Genomic DNA, 14,015 nt, shown 5'->3' on the forward strand with positions numbered 1-14,015 from the left:
TGCTTGTCTGTGTTTCTTTATTGTCGCTGGCCCCTCCCCGAGCGGACGGAGGCTGCGGGACGCCCAGAACAGCCTGGCCCGACCAGCACATGCTCCGGCCAGCTCCAGGCCGCACTCCGGGCCCCGGAGCTGTGGTCGGCGTGGGCAGTGCGGCCGGCACCCTGTCCAGGGACAGCCTCGACCGGCCCAAGATCTGATCAAGGTGGGGGGCAGGGTTCTCAGCGGCCTCTGCTCTGCTCCACCTCCACAGCATGCACCCCACTCGTTCCCTCGCCGCTCTCGCTCCCACCACCGATGCCTCCTCCTCCAGGCAGCCTGCCCAGACCGGCCCACTCCTCCCTCGTCCTTGCGCCCTGGCCTCGGACTCCAGCCTGCACGTTAGCCGGAGGGTTGCCTGTGGGGGCCAGAGGCCCGGTTTTTCCTTTAAACATCCAGCTGTTCACCCACCCCGCCCGCTCCCCACGCCGCTGCCTGCAGCGCTCAGGCCTGGAACCAGCCCTGAAGGTCCTGGTAGACCTGGTCACGGGGCAGGTGGGGGTAGCGGGCGCAGATGGCACAGAAGCGCTGCCGCCAGTCGTTGATCCGCTGCACACGAAACCGTTCTCGCCAACGGAAGTAGCTGCGATACTGGCTCTCGTTCATGCCCAGGAGGAAGGCGGCCAGCTCGCGGGCCGAGCCGAAGTCGTCCACATGCACGAAGGAGTCAGGGGGTGCGAAGGCCTCGTAGGAGGCCCTCGGCGGCCCCAGCACCACGGGCACGGCGCCGGCCGTCAGGGCGTTGTGCCAGAACTTCTCGGTGATGTAGTCGGGGTGCTGCGAGTTCTCGAAGGCCAGGTAGAAGCGGTAGCGGGCCACGGTGGGCAGCAGGCAGTCCACGCACAGCGGCCGCTGGTTGGCTCGGCCGTACACGTCCACCGGCAGGTGAGGCGCCAGCTGCCGGTACAGCTGCACGCGCCGCTGCTGGGCCTGGAAGTTGCTGACCACCCAGGCGGCCACCTTGCTCTTGGCGGGCAGCGGGGGCACGGGCCCCTCCCGGGGCTCCAGGCGGCCGTAGGGCACGAAGATGTCCGAGTCCCGCCGGTAGCTCAGCACCCAGTTGAAGACGCCTCGGAAGCGGTCGAGGCCACGCGTGTGGCTGGGCGACTCCAAGGAAGCCCACACCCAGGGCTGGCCCCGCGGTCGCTCGGCCAGGGGCAGGCGGGCCTGCCGGGTCTGCAGCTCGCGGTGGTGGAAGACCACGGCGTCGGCGCGGGCCAGCAGGCTGCGGTTGGTGCTCAGGCTGCAGTGCGCCACGCCGTAGCGGGTGCAGGTGTCGCTGGGCAGCTCCGGGGGCCGGTGGGCAAAGGGCCAGTGCCAGACCAGGATGGTGAGCGTGCGCTGGGGCGCGGGGGCTCCCCCAGGGGCTCCTCCAGGGCCCACCCAGAACAGCCACAGCAGCCAGAGGGCCGAGAGCAGGGCGACCCCAGACCAGGCCCCCCAAGGCCCCCAGCTCCGGGGCACAGCCACGCCCTGCACAGGACACAGGAAGAGAGGCTGTCTCCCTGAGCTCACCCACAGCCCGTCTCCCGGCCGGGGCCCCCCTGAGAACCAGTCACTCACCGGCATTCCTCGCCCCCGGCTCTCGGGATCGGTCACCCACAAACCCGGTTCTGAAATCACGGCCGCCGCCCGGGAGGCGCCCTGCAATCACGGCTGCACGCTGGCTGGGCCCCACCTGGGAGCGCTCCTTTCATCTGCCCAGGAGGGAGGAAACCGGGGTGTCTCCCAGCCCCGCCCCGCCCCTGCCCCCACCCTGGGGGTGACCTTTGGCGTGAACCACCACCCTCACCCCACCTCTCCTCCAGGCCTCTGGCTGCCGGGTAGGTGGTTCCGGGGGGGCGCCCAGCTGCGCCCAATCCCGTGCCCCCGCTGGACTCGGGGCAGGGGAGGCCACCCTGGGTGGAGGTAACCCCCCAGGAGGGCTGCCCACCGCCCAGGCCCAGGGCGCCCGTGGAGAGCAGGCGTGCTTCCCTGGAGGCCACCGAGCCCCAGGCCAGCGCCGCCCGCCTCTCCTGCGGGGCATCACCCACTTCCCCTGCTCACCGCCTGCGCCCGGCGGCCGTGGGCTCCCGGCCCCTCAGTGCACCTCGCCCCGCTACCCACCCCTTCCAGCCACCTGTGCCAGCACGCGGGCTCCCGGGGAGGGGGTCCATGCCAGGGTCCGGAGAGTGTCCGCCCAGGCCAGGCCCTGACACACCCCACAGAGGGCAGCGGCCAGGCTGGGCCGGCCCCGGGGGGGCTGCAGGGCCTTCTCCCCCAGGACACGTGTCCATAGGAGCTCCCGGCGGGGGGCGGGGGGCCCCGGGTCCTGCAAGGGGAGAGGCTGCTGGGGGCTCCAGGCCCCTCCTCCCGGCCCACAGCTCAGGATGGGGGGGCAGGGAGGGGGCTTTCCAGGCTGGAAAGGGAAGGAGTCCTTGTGTCCCGGCGCTGGCGGCCGGCGGGCGGGCAGGGGGCTGGCAACGGCTCCAGGAAGAGGAAGGCGAGAATCCGAGCCCTCTCCTCCCCCACCCGCAGCCTGGGTCCCGCCTGGAGGTCCAGTTCCTTCCCCTTTCGCTCGGGTTCCTCCGAGCTGCAGGTATGGCTGGCGCCCCTGCGCCCCGCCTGCACCCCCTCGGCCGAGCGGGTGCCCGTCGGCGTGTTTGTCCTGGACGTGGCCGGCGGATTCGGGCCCCACGCTGCGTGTCCGGGAGGCCTCAGGCCAGCTGGGTCCTTGGAACAGCTACCAGGAACGGTGGCCCGGGGCTGTGCCGTGCTGAGCCGGGCCTCCCCCTGCCCGGCCGTCCTGGCCCCCCCAGCTCCCCCGCTGCCTTCAGGGAACCAGGGGGCCCGTCGCGTCCAGAAGGTCCAGAAGGAGGCAGTTTGGCCCCCGGGAGGCTCCGCACCCCCAGCGAGACCTCCGAGCTGCGGTGGGTCTTGAGCAAGATCCGAGAAGAAGGGGGCTGTGGGCTGTGGAAGCCACCTGGCTGGCGGGCGCAAGGTGTGGCCACGCAGCCAGGCCTGGCTCTGAGGCAGTGGCTGTCACCTGCCCCTGCCCTCCAGGCGCCTCTGTGTTTCGGGAGATGGCCAACGTGGCGCCCGGGCATTGGCCCCACCCGGGCACCTCTCTGCTGGCAGGGCACCCGGCGGGGCCACGCCCTGCTCCGGGCCTGGCTCACCGCTGCTTCTCCCCGGGGCAGTGCCCGCGGGCGGCACGGAAGGAGCTGGTCCCGCCGCGGGCTGGTTTCTGGTTCCCTGACCCTCTGCCCTTCCTGTTTGCCAGGCCAGGCGGGTCGGGTTGAACCCTGCCTCGGGCCTCACCCACACCCACCACCTGCTCCCTTCCTGGGTGGATGCGAAAGGGGCTGCGGCCTTGGCCCTGGCTCTGCCCGCCGCCCCCCCCCCCCCCCCTTCAGGGCCTGCGCCCGCCGGCCGCCGCGGGGCCCCTGGGAACCCGCCGGCTGTGAACCGTGCTTCGAGGTTTGGCCCAGAAACAGGTCAGAACGAGAGGCTCTGGTTGGAGAGAGGTGAGAGGCCTGAGTCAAAGGGAAAGTGGGGGCCCCTCCTGCCAGCTCCTCCCCGACCTCGTGACGCACTGGGGTGCAGGCGGCACCCGACTCCAGCTCACAGCTCCCCCACCCCCATCACTCTGCAGCTGAGCCCTCCCTGGGGGCAGGGTTGACCTCCCCGGGAGCACCCGTTGCAGGGAAACCGGGGCTGGGCCCACACAGAGGGCGGGCAGCTACCCCCTCCCCCCCCCCACCCCCGTCACCACCCCTGGCAGACGACACACTGTGCAGCCCCAGACCCAGGGGCACCTGGGGAGAGAGGGCCAGCGCCCAGCTGCCCAGCTGCCCCAGGGGTGGCCTGCACAGGGCAGAGGGCAGACGCGTGCCTGGGGCCCCCTGGCGGCCGTGCCCCAGAGCGGCCTGGCTCCGAGGGAGTGAAGGCAGCAGAGGGAGCCAGAGGGCAAGCTATTCTGGGGGGGATGGGGGGGGCGGGGTGTATGTAGTTCAGGGCAGCCCTTCAGGAAGGTGGGTGCACTGAGGCTGAGGTGCGGCCAAGGAGGCAGCACTGGGTGGTGCCAGGAGCCACGGGCCACTGGGCCCAGGGTGTCCTGCAGGCGCCCCCCCTCCCCCCCCCTCCCCCAGGCTCCCAGGCTCGGGACACAGCCACAGCCTGTCTGTGAAGAGCCCAGGACCTGCTGGGGGCTCCTCCAGGGCCCTCCCAGATGTGCCTGACTCTGGTTCACCCCTTCTGTTCTCTTCTGAGACCCAAGACCCACTCCGGGGGGGGGGGGGGGGAGGGGCGGGACAGGTTTGCCGCTGGGGGACTCAGAATCCGGATTGGTCAGGATTGGGGTCCCTGTGGAGCCAGGGCCTCCCTGAGCCCTAAACCCTGGCCGCAGGGCAGCCCCCCACACCCCGGGGCCTGTGGGAGGAAGAGGGCTGTGGGAGTTTGGACAAAAGCAGGGGCTGGGCCCGGCCGATGTGGCTCAGTGTCGGCCACAGTTCAATTCCGGGTCGGGGCCCAGGCCCGGGCTGCGGGCTCGATCCCCAGTGGGGGGTGTATGGGAGGCAGCCAATCGGTGATTCTCTCTCCTCATGGATGTTTCTCTCTCTCCCTCTCCCTTCCTCTCTGAAATCAATAAAAATAAGTATTTTCCAAAGCAGGGCTGGTTCTGAGTGAGCCTGGGTCCACGGAGGCCCTGGCAGCCAGGTGGGCAGGGGGTGCTGAGCTGCTCGGAGCCGTGCCGGCCAGGGGCTGAGGGAGGCCCCCCGCTCGCTCCCCCGGCCCAGGCCGGCGGCTCCTCTCACGGCAGCGGCCACTGGACCGGGCACCCTCTCTGCTGGGCAGCAGGGACCCTGGGGACAGGGAAGGCCGAGGAGGGAGGAGACAGGACGTACCGATGGCTGCTCTGCCCAGGCCAGCGTAGCAGGAGGTTGGAAGGGGAGTGTCAGGACCCCAAGGACGGACCGGAGCTCCAGGGACCTCCTGGCCCTGGGTCTGCAGGATCAAGCCGGCGAGACGGACGGGCCTGGGCCGACCCGCCAGGTGCCAGGAGACCTTTGCTCTCCACACCCCGTTTACACCCTGATGGCACAGGTGAGATAACAGTGGAAACCACCCACCCTCATCCCACTCGGGCGCCCGCCCCTGGCACCGCCTCCTCCATGGCCCACACGGCTGAGGGCCAGCCGAGGCCCCGCGCCAGGGGTCCGGGGCCGGAGGGACGTCCCCGCCTGGGTGGGCTCTGGTCCGAGAAGCCTGCTGCTTTAGAACAAGCCATTGGCTCCAAGCAAGGGCCCACCCAGCCCCAGCCCGGCCCCACCTGTCCCTCCTCTGGGCCTCCCTGTCCCCGCAGGGCTTAGGGCCAGAGGTCCAGCATTCTCCAGACCGCACCCCAGGAACCTCGCAGGTTCTTTTTTTCTTCTTCTCGAAGGTTATTTTTAATGGCTACTTTAGTTTCTGGGTTGTTGGTGTTTTGTTTTGTTTTTTAAATATATTTTATGGATTTTTTTTACAGAGAGGAAGGGAGAGGGATAGAGAGTTAGAAACATCGATGAGAGAGAAACATCGATCAGCTGCCTCCTGCACGCCCCCCACCGGGGATGTGCCCGCAACCAAGGTACATGCCCTTGACCGGAATCGAACCTGGGACCCTTCAGTCCGCAGGCCAACGCTCTATCCACTGAGCCAAACCGGTCAGGGATCTGGGTTGTTTTTTCAAATATATTTTTACTAGAGGCCTGGTGCACGGAATCTGTGTACTCGGGAGTGGGGGGGGGGGGGGTCCCTCAGCCCGGCCTGCGCCCTCTCGCAGTCCAGGAGCCCTCGGGGGATGTCCAACTGACTTAGGAGCCGCACTAACTACCAAGGGGCAGCTCCTGCGTTGAGTGTCTGCCCCCTGGTGGTCAGTGCGCATCATAGCAACTAGTCGTTCTGCCATTCAGTCCATTTGCATATTTGGGTTTTATTCTATTAGGATTGATTTGAGAGAGGGAGAGGGAGATAGAAACATCAATGATGAGAGAGAATCATTGACCGGCTGCCTCCTGCACACCCCACACTGGGGATCAAGCCCGCAACCCGGGCATGTGCCCTGACCTGGAATCAAACCCTGACCTCCTGGTTCATAGGTCGAGGCTCAACCCCTGAGCCACACCAGCCGGCCACTCGGGGTCTTCTGAACCCAGTGCTTCTCCTGCAGGGCACGGGTCTGGTCTCCTGTCCCCACAAACCCCTTTTCCAGGCCCATCAGCAGCTCTGACCAGAGAGTACCCTCCACACACACACCCCCGGGGCCTTCCACTGAGGTCCCCCTCCCCTCCTTGCTCCTCAGAGGGACATTGGGGGGGCCAAGACCCTGCTCCTGGTATTGGGATCCCCTCCCCCTCTCTCCCCTCGCCCAGCCCACCCGGTGTACCCGCCCGTGCCCCTCAGTGCCCTCTGCCTGGCAGCACCCCCACGTATGTTGCAGGGGTTCCGGGACCCGTGTGGTGCCTGTGTCCTGGTCCGCCTGCTTCCGACCCAGGTGGCCACAGGCAGGGACGGGGGCTCTGGGTGCCCACGCCAGGTGTCTGTGGGCGCCCGCTGCCCAGCCCTTTTTTAAAAAATATTTTTTTTTATTGATTCAGAGAGGAAGGGAGAGGGGGAGAGAGAGAAACATCAATGATGAGAGAGCATCATGGATCGGCTGCCTCCTGCACGCCCCACACTGGGGATCGAGCTCGCAACCCGGGCCTGTGCCCTGACCGGGAATGGAACCGTGACCTCCTGGTTCATAGGTCAACGCTCACCCACTGAGCCAGGCCGGCCGGGCCACCCAGCCCTTTATGTCACACGTGGGAAGGGATTGTAAGGGGGTAGCAGCAACTTCCGATCTGCCTGGCCCTGCACCCCCGTCCCCCTTGGGGCAGACGTGTCAGAGGGGTGAGGCCTAGAGGAGGAGGAGGATGGGGTGGTGAGGACCGCCCCCCGCAGGGCGCAGGGGTGGCCCCCTCTGGGGTGGTTGAGGCCTCAGGCCCACCCCCATGACCCCAGGGGCCGAGGGTGGGTCTCCAGCACGAAGCCCAGATCTGAAAGCGCATTAATGGGCTTGTCTCCCGCCCCCCATCCATGCTGGCCTCAGGGCTCCCCCGCCCTCCTCTGGGGGTCCCCACTCTAGGGGACGATGCAGGGGGAACAGAGGTGTCCTGTCCCGGGCGCCCCAGTCCAGCCACAAGCACGGCCCAGGGTCAGAACGCGGTTTCTTTATTGGGAAATGCGGGTCCCGGGCTCCCACCCGTGGGCTGGGGTCCTCAGAGCGTGGGCACGGTCTCCGGTCACTGCGGCGGCGGCGGGGGCAGGGGTGCGGTCAGGGAGGAGTGATCGAACAGCGGGTTGCGCACCTCCATCTCCCCTGTCTGCAAAGGGCGAAGGCGGGGTCAGCGGCCCGGGGAAGGGTGGGCAGCAGCCGCGCCCGCCAGGAGCTGGGAGCCCCCCCCCCCGCCCCCCCGCGCTCACCGGGGCCAGGCCGGGGCACTCATACACCGTGAAGTCCCCGTCTTCGTTCTCCTCGTCCGAGGAGGCCGAGTCCAGCTCCTTGGGGGGCTCTTTATGCCTGTGGGGCGAACGGCCGGTCCTCCCCACCCTCAGGGGCGAGGGGCCCAGGCGGGGGGTGGGGGCTCAGCCTCCTTGGCCATGGCCGTGTGGGGGTCGGGGCGGTGGGCTCTGGGGTAGGTGAGCTGGGCCTGGGGGTGGGATCAGCGGGGCCTGGAGTGGGGGTGCCTTCGGGGGGGCATCTCACCGGTCCAGGCACCGCATCTGCTGCCTCTGGTGCTGGTAGTGGTACACCTCGGCGCTGTGCGCCAGCCGCTGGTCCCCAGGCTGTGGGGGGCGGGGGGCAGGAGGGAGGGTCAGGCCGCCGCGGCCAGGCTGGGGCAGTGGGCTGGGTGGGGCAGGGCCACGCACCGAGATCCTGGGCGTGGTGGGGGAGCTGGCCGCCTGCGGGGCCGCGTAGTCGGTCTTCTGGGTCAGGCGGATGTCTCGCTGGAGCCTGGGGGCGGGGAGCGGAGACTGAGACCCTGGGGTCACGGCCTGCCCACCTTCCCGTCCACCTGCCCACCTACCTGCCCGCTCACTTGCCCGCCCCCCTGCCCGATCACCTGCCCACCCCCCTGCCCGCCCGCCTGCCTGCAGCCGGGCTCACCTGCACCAGCAGAAAGCAGCCACAGCCAGGGCGGCCACGCCGGCCACGGAGCACGCCAGGATGAGCACTGCGGGGAGGAGAGGGCGCAGGGGGAGGGTGGTGAGGGCTCAGGGCGAGGGCGGGGAGGGCGCAGGGGGAGGGCGGGAGGGCGCGGGGGGAGGGTGGTGAGGGCGCAGGGCGAGGGCCGGGAGGGTGCCTTCCCACCGCAGCCCCGCCTCCCGCCGGCCGGACCTACCGAGGGCGAGGCCGTCCAGGTGCCCAGCCCCGGGCTCCAGGGGCGACATGTGCACAGGCCCGGAGGACACCGGTGAGCCCAGGGAGGTGCGGGGTGTGGGCGCGGGGGCTCCCCGGGTGGAGGGGAGGCCCAGGCCGGGGCCCTGGCCTCTTGCTGAGAGCCCCAGGGTGGCTGCTGGGGAGAGAAGGCCGTTAGGACAGGACGGGGCTGGGTCGGGAGGTGGGAGACGGGAAGGGGGGTGGGGGCTCTCACCAGGCTCCAGAAGCCGAAGGGGCGCCTCCGGCTGGGACAGGGCTGTGAGCTTCCAGCGCCCGGCCTCCTGCCGGGCCAACTCCTGGGCCAGGAAGTCAATGTCATCCTCCAGTCTGGGCTGGGGGGGGACCCCCCCTGGGAGGAGAAGGGGCCATCAGGTGGGGAGCCCCAGACCCTCCCAGCAGCCCCAGCGGCAGGTGGCTCCATCCTGGAGCCGGTCCCCAGGCCCAGAGCCTCCCTCTCCCTCGGCTCCTCCCAGGCCCTGGTGGCCCGAGGACTGGGCTGGTACCCAGCTGCCCCTTGCCATCCTGGGTTGCCATGGTGACAACGAAGGGGAGCCCCGTGTGAGAAGCCGCATTCCCAGGAAACGTGTGGGCGGGGGTGCCGGGGGAGTGTGCATCGGCCAGGAGGGCAGGGGTGCCCCTGACCCCACCCATTACCAACAAAGGGGGGCAGGGCGTCAGGACACACATCCCTGCATCCCGCCGCCTTCTCTGCAAGCAGGGCGACCCCCCAAGGAGCGGGGAGAGGCCCCACCGGTCCCCACCTCCACCGGCAGGGTGGGCAGCTGTCCGGGTGGTGCTGGTGGCTGGGCCCCCTTCTCCCTGGGGTGGGCTCCGCAGGCCAGACAGGCTCCGAGCAGACGCCCATGGGTCTCAGCACCCACCCCCCCCCCCCCACTGCCAGGAACACACTCCCCCAGGAGCCAGCCCATGGGCCCAGACTCCGGGCACCCCAGCAGCCCTCGGTGCCGCCCACCACACCTGGACCCACGGCCTCTGCCGGCCTTCCCACTCTGGGCTCCGGCTGGCAAGTGGGGCGCCCCCGGTGCACAGGAGTGAACGAGTGGGCAACGGAGAGGACACGAGAGCTGCTGGGAGGTGCCTGCGCGTCCCGGGCGTCCCACAGAGCTCAGGCACCGGGGAGCGGAGGCGGGTTGGGGGGCGCGGGGGGGGGGGACCATGTGTCGGGCGGGGGAGGAGGGTGTCCGGCTCCCGTACCCACAGGCCGGTGCATCCGGGGCACGCAGAGCCCGAGGTGGTCCTCCCGGAAGGGCTGAAGGCAGGGCCCGCAGGCGTGAGCCCCTGGGGGGCACCGTGCCCGCCTCTTCAGGGCGCAGTCCAGGCTGCCGGGACAGGAGGCCCCATCTGGGAAGGAAGCAGAGGCAGGGCAGGGTCAGGGTCCGTCCCAGAGGCAGCCCTGTCCCAGGCGCCCCCCCGCCCCCCAGGGCCGCCGGCCTGGCTCCGGCCACTGTTCTCTGGGTGGGCCCTTCCTCCCTGGGCCCGCCATCGCCGCGAACCAGGAAGACAAACAGCCGGAGACTTATCGGAACTTGCCTGCCCCACCCACTCCCCAGGGTCCGCGCTCCAGCGGGAGCCAGCTCTCCGGACGGAAACTGACCCTCACTGTCCGGCAGACCAACTCCCCAGGCAGGGCTGCTCAGCCTCCACATCCTGCCTCTGGTCTCGGGGAGCCCCCGAGGGTGGGGCTCAGGAGCCGCCAAGGACCCACCTCTCCCCGCATAGCAACTCTGCCCTCCTGAACCCTGCCCTGCCAGCCCACAGCCCGAGCGGGCAGAGCCGGGAGGCGACGGAAGAGGTGCCCGGCCTGAAGCCAGTCACGCCCCCAGGTCCCACCTCCAGCTCGTCCCCGGGCAGAGGAGCTGCTGGGGGTGGGAGACGGGGATGGAGGCGGCCAGCCTCACTTGCTTTGGATACAAGACCAGAGGCGGGTGTGGAGGGCTCCACGGCCCTGCGGGGGGCAGGGGGGGTTGCTCCCCAAACCACCGCTGCCAGGGCCAGGGAGCGCTGGGCACTTTGGCCCAGTTCCTGAGGTGGGGCCCAGACCAGTGTCCTATACGCACAGCCAATAGATCCCATAGATCCCATCCTGACACTGGGGGTGGGGTGGGGAGAGGGGTTGGGCAGTGGTCCCCTCTGCCTCAGTTTCCCCTCTGGTGCAGAAGGAGAACTGGCCTGGCCACGTGGCTCAGGGGTTGAGCTTCCACCTAGGAACCAGGAGGTCAGGGTTCATTCCCGGTCAGGGCACAGGCCTGGGGTGCGGGCTCCATCCCCAGTGGGGGGCGTGCAGGAGGCAGCCGATCCATGATTCTCTTTCATCACGGATGTTTCTATCTCTCTCTCCCTCTCCCTTCCTCTCTGAAATCAATAAAAAATATATTTAAAAATAAATAAGTAAAATAAAATAAAAGGTGAACTGTCCAAAGCTAAGGAAGGTCCTGAGGCTTGGGGCACTGGCCCAGCCACTGGGCATCAGAGCGGGTGGGCTACCCAGCAGGACGGTCGACCCTGCTTGGGGACGTGAGGGTGGGGGTGCCCCTGGAGGACCGGGACCCTCTCAGCTGAGGCCCTCACGTTGCAGGAGGGCCACGGAGGCCCAGGGCGATGTGAGGGACCGGGGAAGGCCCAGCTCTGTTCTTCTCCTGACCTCCACCGGTCTGACTTGGTTTCCACGGTAACCAGACACTCACAGCATCCTGGCTGCAGGCACCCCCTCCAGAAAGCGCCAGCAGCCCCCCTTCGGCACAGCCTGGGTCAGGAGGCGCCAACCTCGGTGAGCTGGGCCCGGGGTTTGGGCTCGTTAAACATTAAGCCTGAGCCAGCAGGTCTGTCTGGACCCCACCCACCAGCTGGGCGCCCGGGAGCCAGGCATTCCACTCCCTGCCCGATGCTGAGAATGCAGCGTGCACCAGGCCAAAGGGGAGGGGCAGGCCTGGCCCCGAGGCCTGGGTCCCGGGGCCTCCCTACACTCCCAGCCCCCAGCCCAGGAGGAGGGGGCTGCTGCCCGTCGGGCCTGGGAAAGCCCCCACTCCAGCCTCAGGGCCCACGAGGCTCCGGAGACAATGGCATCGGGAGAGCGGCTGGCACCCCACCCCACAGCTGGTGAGCACCCGGTCAGGAGCAGCTGGCGGCCATGGCTCCTGCCCACGCCGGGGGCTCAGCACCGCGGCTGCAGCCAATTTCCTCAGGAGGCCCCGCCCGCAGGCCCTGGCCTCAGGCCTCCTCCGGCACCTCTCCGGGTCGTGCCAGCCTCCCATCCAGGGTGCTGTGCCCGGGGGAAGCCTGCCCTGCTCTGGCCTCTTCAAGCCACACACATACGGAACCACATTGCCCAGGCCAGCACCCCAGCCCCTTCATCTCTCTGTGCCTCCGTTTGCTCCTCTGTAAAGTGGGCTAAGAACAGCCCCTCCTGGTGCGGGAATGTGTGGGCACAGAGGGTCCCAGATCGGCCCACGGGGGCCCGGGGCCCTGCAGGCTGGAACCGGAGAAGCAGGGAGAGGCTCCCAGGACCCCGGGCTCATGGCTCTCGGCCGGCGTCTGTCCTGGGAGGGGGCCCCCAGACCCCAGCACAGAAGACAGCATGGCGGGGTCCTCCAGGGCAGCGGGTGGGGGAGGAAGCTTGGAACCGGAAGCCCCTCCTGCCCCCACTGAAGCCAGAACAGGACCCTAAACCTCGGTGGGTCGGTCGGTCGGTCGAGCTGTCAGAGATCTTGGGAACTTTCAGACCTGGTCATGGCAGCCAAGCAGGCCCGTGCCCAGCACCGCCGCCGGCCTGGGGGCGGGCAGACCAGGCCTGTGCCCCCGGCCCCAGGGCCAGGCCCGCACCGCGCGCCCCGAGACGCGCCTCCCAGCTGCGCGCACAGGACTGGCCGCTGACAGCAGGCCCAGGCCCCGAGCCCCCGAGACAGACAGGCAGACGGACGGACGGACGGACGGACAGACAGACAGGCAGACTGAGCGGCTCACGGACAAAGACAAGAAGCGCGTGAACTTCGCATTCGCCACCAGGAACCGGGACCAGCCCCCTCCAGCGGAGTCCTTCCGCGGCCGGGGCCTGTTCGCCCTCCCCGCGCGGCGGACGGCGGGCCTGGCCTGCGGGGCCTGCGGGGCCTGCGGGGCCTGCGGGCCGGGCGAGGGCGGCGGCGCGGGGAAGGACGCGGCGCCGCGCGCACGACCCCCGCCCCGGGACGCCCCGCACCGAGCGCCCTGGCTCACCCGGGGGACCGGCCGCGGCCCCGCGCAGGGCGGCGCCGAGGACGAGGCCGGAGAGCAGCAGCCGCAGCAGCCGCAGGTGCCGCGGGGAGGGCGGGGGCACGGGCGTCGCCATCCTTCAGCGCCGCCGCGGGGGCAGCATGGCAGCGCCGCCCGGGCTGGGCGCGGGCTCCCGGCGCCGCGGGGCGGGGGCGGAGGAGGAGGAGGAGGCGGCCGCGGCGCAGGAGGAGGCGGAGGAGGAAAGAGGCGGCGGCGGCGGCGTGGACGCTGCGGCACAGGATCTGGGCTGTGGGCGCGGCGCCGGGAGGCAGCGCGCGGGGAGTGCGCCTGCGCGCCCCACCTGCGGGGCGGGACCGCGCCTCCCCTCCGCGCCCCTCCCCCTCCCCCCACGTCTGGGGGGTCCCCCATTCTCTGGGCCGCGGGTGCTGGGCCTCTGCGGCTCTGCGGCCGGGGACCGTCTCTGTTCCCTACAAATCCGGCTGAAGATGGGCTCCCCGATGCGCTGCCCCGTGTCCCCCACCGCCCGCTGCGGGGCTGCCCACGCGCACTCCGTCCCCACCCACTGGAGACGGGGACCTGCGCGGGGCCGGCGGCGCGGACGACCAGGAACACAGGGACCCCGGCGCGCACAGCTGTGCCCAAACGGCCCCAGGGACTCGGGTGAAAAGCAAACACGCACAGAGCCAGGCCCGAGAGGGCAGCGCTCTCCGCCGGAGCCGCCAGGGGGCCGGAGCGCCTGGAGCTGCGGGCGGGCCCGCGGGAGCTGTCCGCGGTGCCAGGGGCCAGCTTTTCCTTCCCGGCAGCGAGGAGGCCCCGGGGCAGGAAGGCAGCTGGGAGTCGCGCTCCACCGGTCGCCCCCAGAGCGCACAGTCCCCACGGCACCTGGAAACTCCCCTGCGGCTCACGCCAGTGAGGGAGCAGGGATGGCCCCCAACCCCCGGCTCCCGCTCAGGCCTCTGGGGCGCTGAGCTCGGAAGATGGGACCGGCTGCCCTCAGGTTTCAAAAGGGCTCACACGTCCTGGCCGGTTTGGCTCCGCGGATGGGGCAACAGCCCGTGAGCTGAAGGGTCCGGGGTTCAGGTTTGGTCCAAGGCACGTCCTGGGCTGCAGCCCCCATTCCGCACAGCCTGGGTCCGAAGGTGCCAACGCCAGGAGCTGGGCCCGGGCTTTGGGCTCAAACATTCAGCCTGTGCCAGCGGGTTTGACTGGACCCCACCCGTGGTCGGGACACGTGCGGGAGGCAGCCCATCCGTGTGTCTCCCTCACGTCGATGTCTCTCTCTGTGTCTCTCCCTCTCCCTCCACTCTCT

General features: G+C 69.9%; 2 protein-coding genes across 4 annotated transcripts; both read right to left on the reverse strand.

Annotated features, from left to right (window-relative positions):
- Window positions 1–26: 26 nt before the first annotated feature.
- Window positions 27–5,050, reverse strand: FUT7 (fucosyltransferase 7). Its single transcript, XM_079790935.1, has 3 exons — window positions 4,923–5,050; window positions 1,600–1,733; window positions 27–1,509 (listed from the first exon to the last, which is right to left on the reverse strand). Exons 2-3 carry the CDS (start codon window positions 1,603–1,605, stop codon window positions 481–483), a joined length of 1,035 nt encoding a protein of 344 aa, XP_079647061.1. The 5' UTR covers window positions 1,606–1,733; window positions 4,923–5,050; the 3' UTR covers window positions 27–480.
- A 2,203-nt stretch (window positions 5,051–7,253) lies between these two features.
- On the reverse strand, window positions 7,254–13,018 carry NPDC1 (neural proliferation, differentiation and control 1). 3 transcript variants are annotated; one of them, XM_079789758.1, is made up of 9 exons: window positions 12,710–13,016; window positions 9,695–9,841; window positions 8,694–8,828; window positions 8,442–8,612; window positions 8,207–8,273; window positions 7,969–8,053; window positions 7,805–7,884; window positions 7,522–7,618; window positions 7,254–7,421 (listed from the first exon to the last, which is right to left on the reverse strand). In XM_079789758.1, exons 1-9 carry the CDS (start codon window positions 12,819–12,821, stop codon window positions 7,341–7,343), a joined length of 975 nt encoding a protein of 324 aa, XP_079645884.1. In that variant the 5' UTR covers window positions 12,822–13,016; the 3' UTR covers window positions 7,254–7,340. The 3 variants fall into 3 exon arrangements, with proteins under 3 accessions (XP_079645884.1, XP_079645883.1, XP_079645882.1); XM_079789757.1 differs by having other exon boundaries at window positions 8,442–8,615; window positions 12,710–13,015; XM_079789756.1 differs by having other exon boundaries at window positions 8,442–8,828; window positions 12,710–13,018.
- Between the last annotated feature and the right edge of the window lie 997 nt (window positions 13,019–14,015).

Source organism: Cnephaeus nilssonii, assembly GCF_951640355.1.
Source record: "Cnephaeus nilssonii genome assembly, chromosome: 14".
Lineage (NCBI taxonomy): Eukaryota > Metazoa > Chordata > Mammalia > Chiroptera > Vespertilionidae > Cnephaeus > Cnephaeus nilssonii.

Coding starts and splice junctions, on each gene's coding strand:
- NPDC1 (XM_079789756.1), bottom strand. CDS start 12,821: ATGGCGACGCCCGTGCCCCCGCCCTCCCCGCGGCACCTGCGGCTGCTG. Junction 8,829..9,694: donor CCGGATGCACCGGCCTGTGG/GTACGGGAGCCG, acceptor TTCTCCTCCCAG/GGGGGGTCCCCCCCCAGCCC. Junction 8,274..8,441: donor CCTGGACGGCCTCGCCCTCG/GTAGGTCCGGCC, acceptor TCCTCCCCGCAG/TGCTCATCCTGGCGTGCTCC.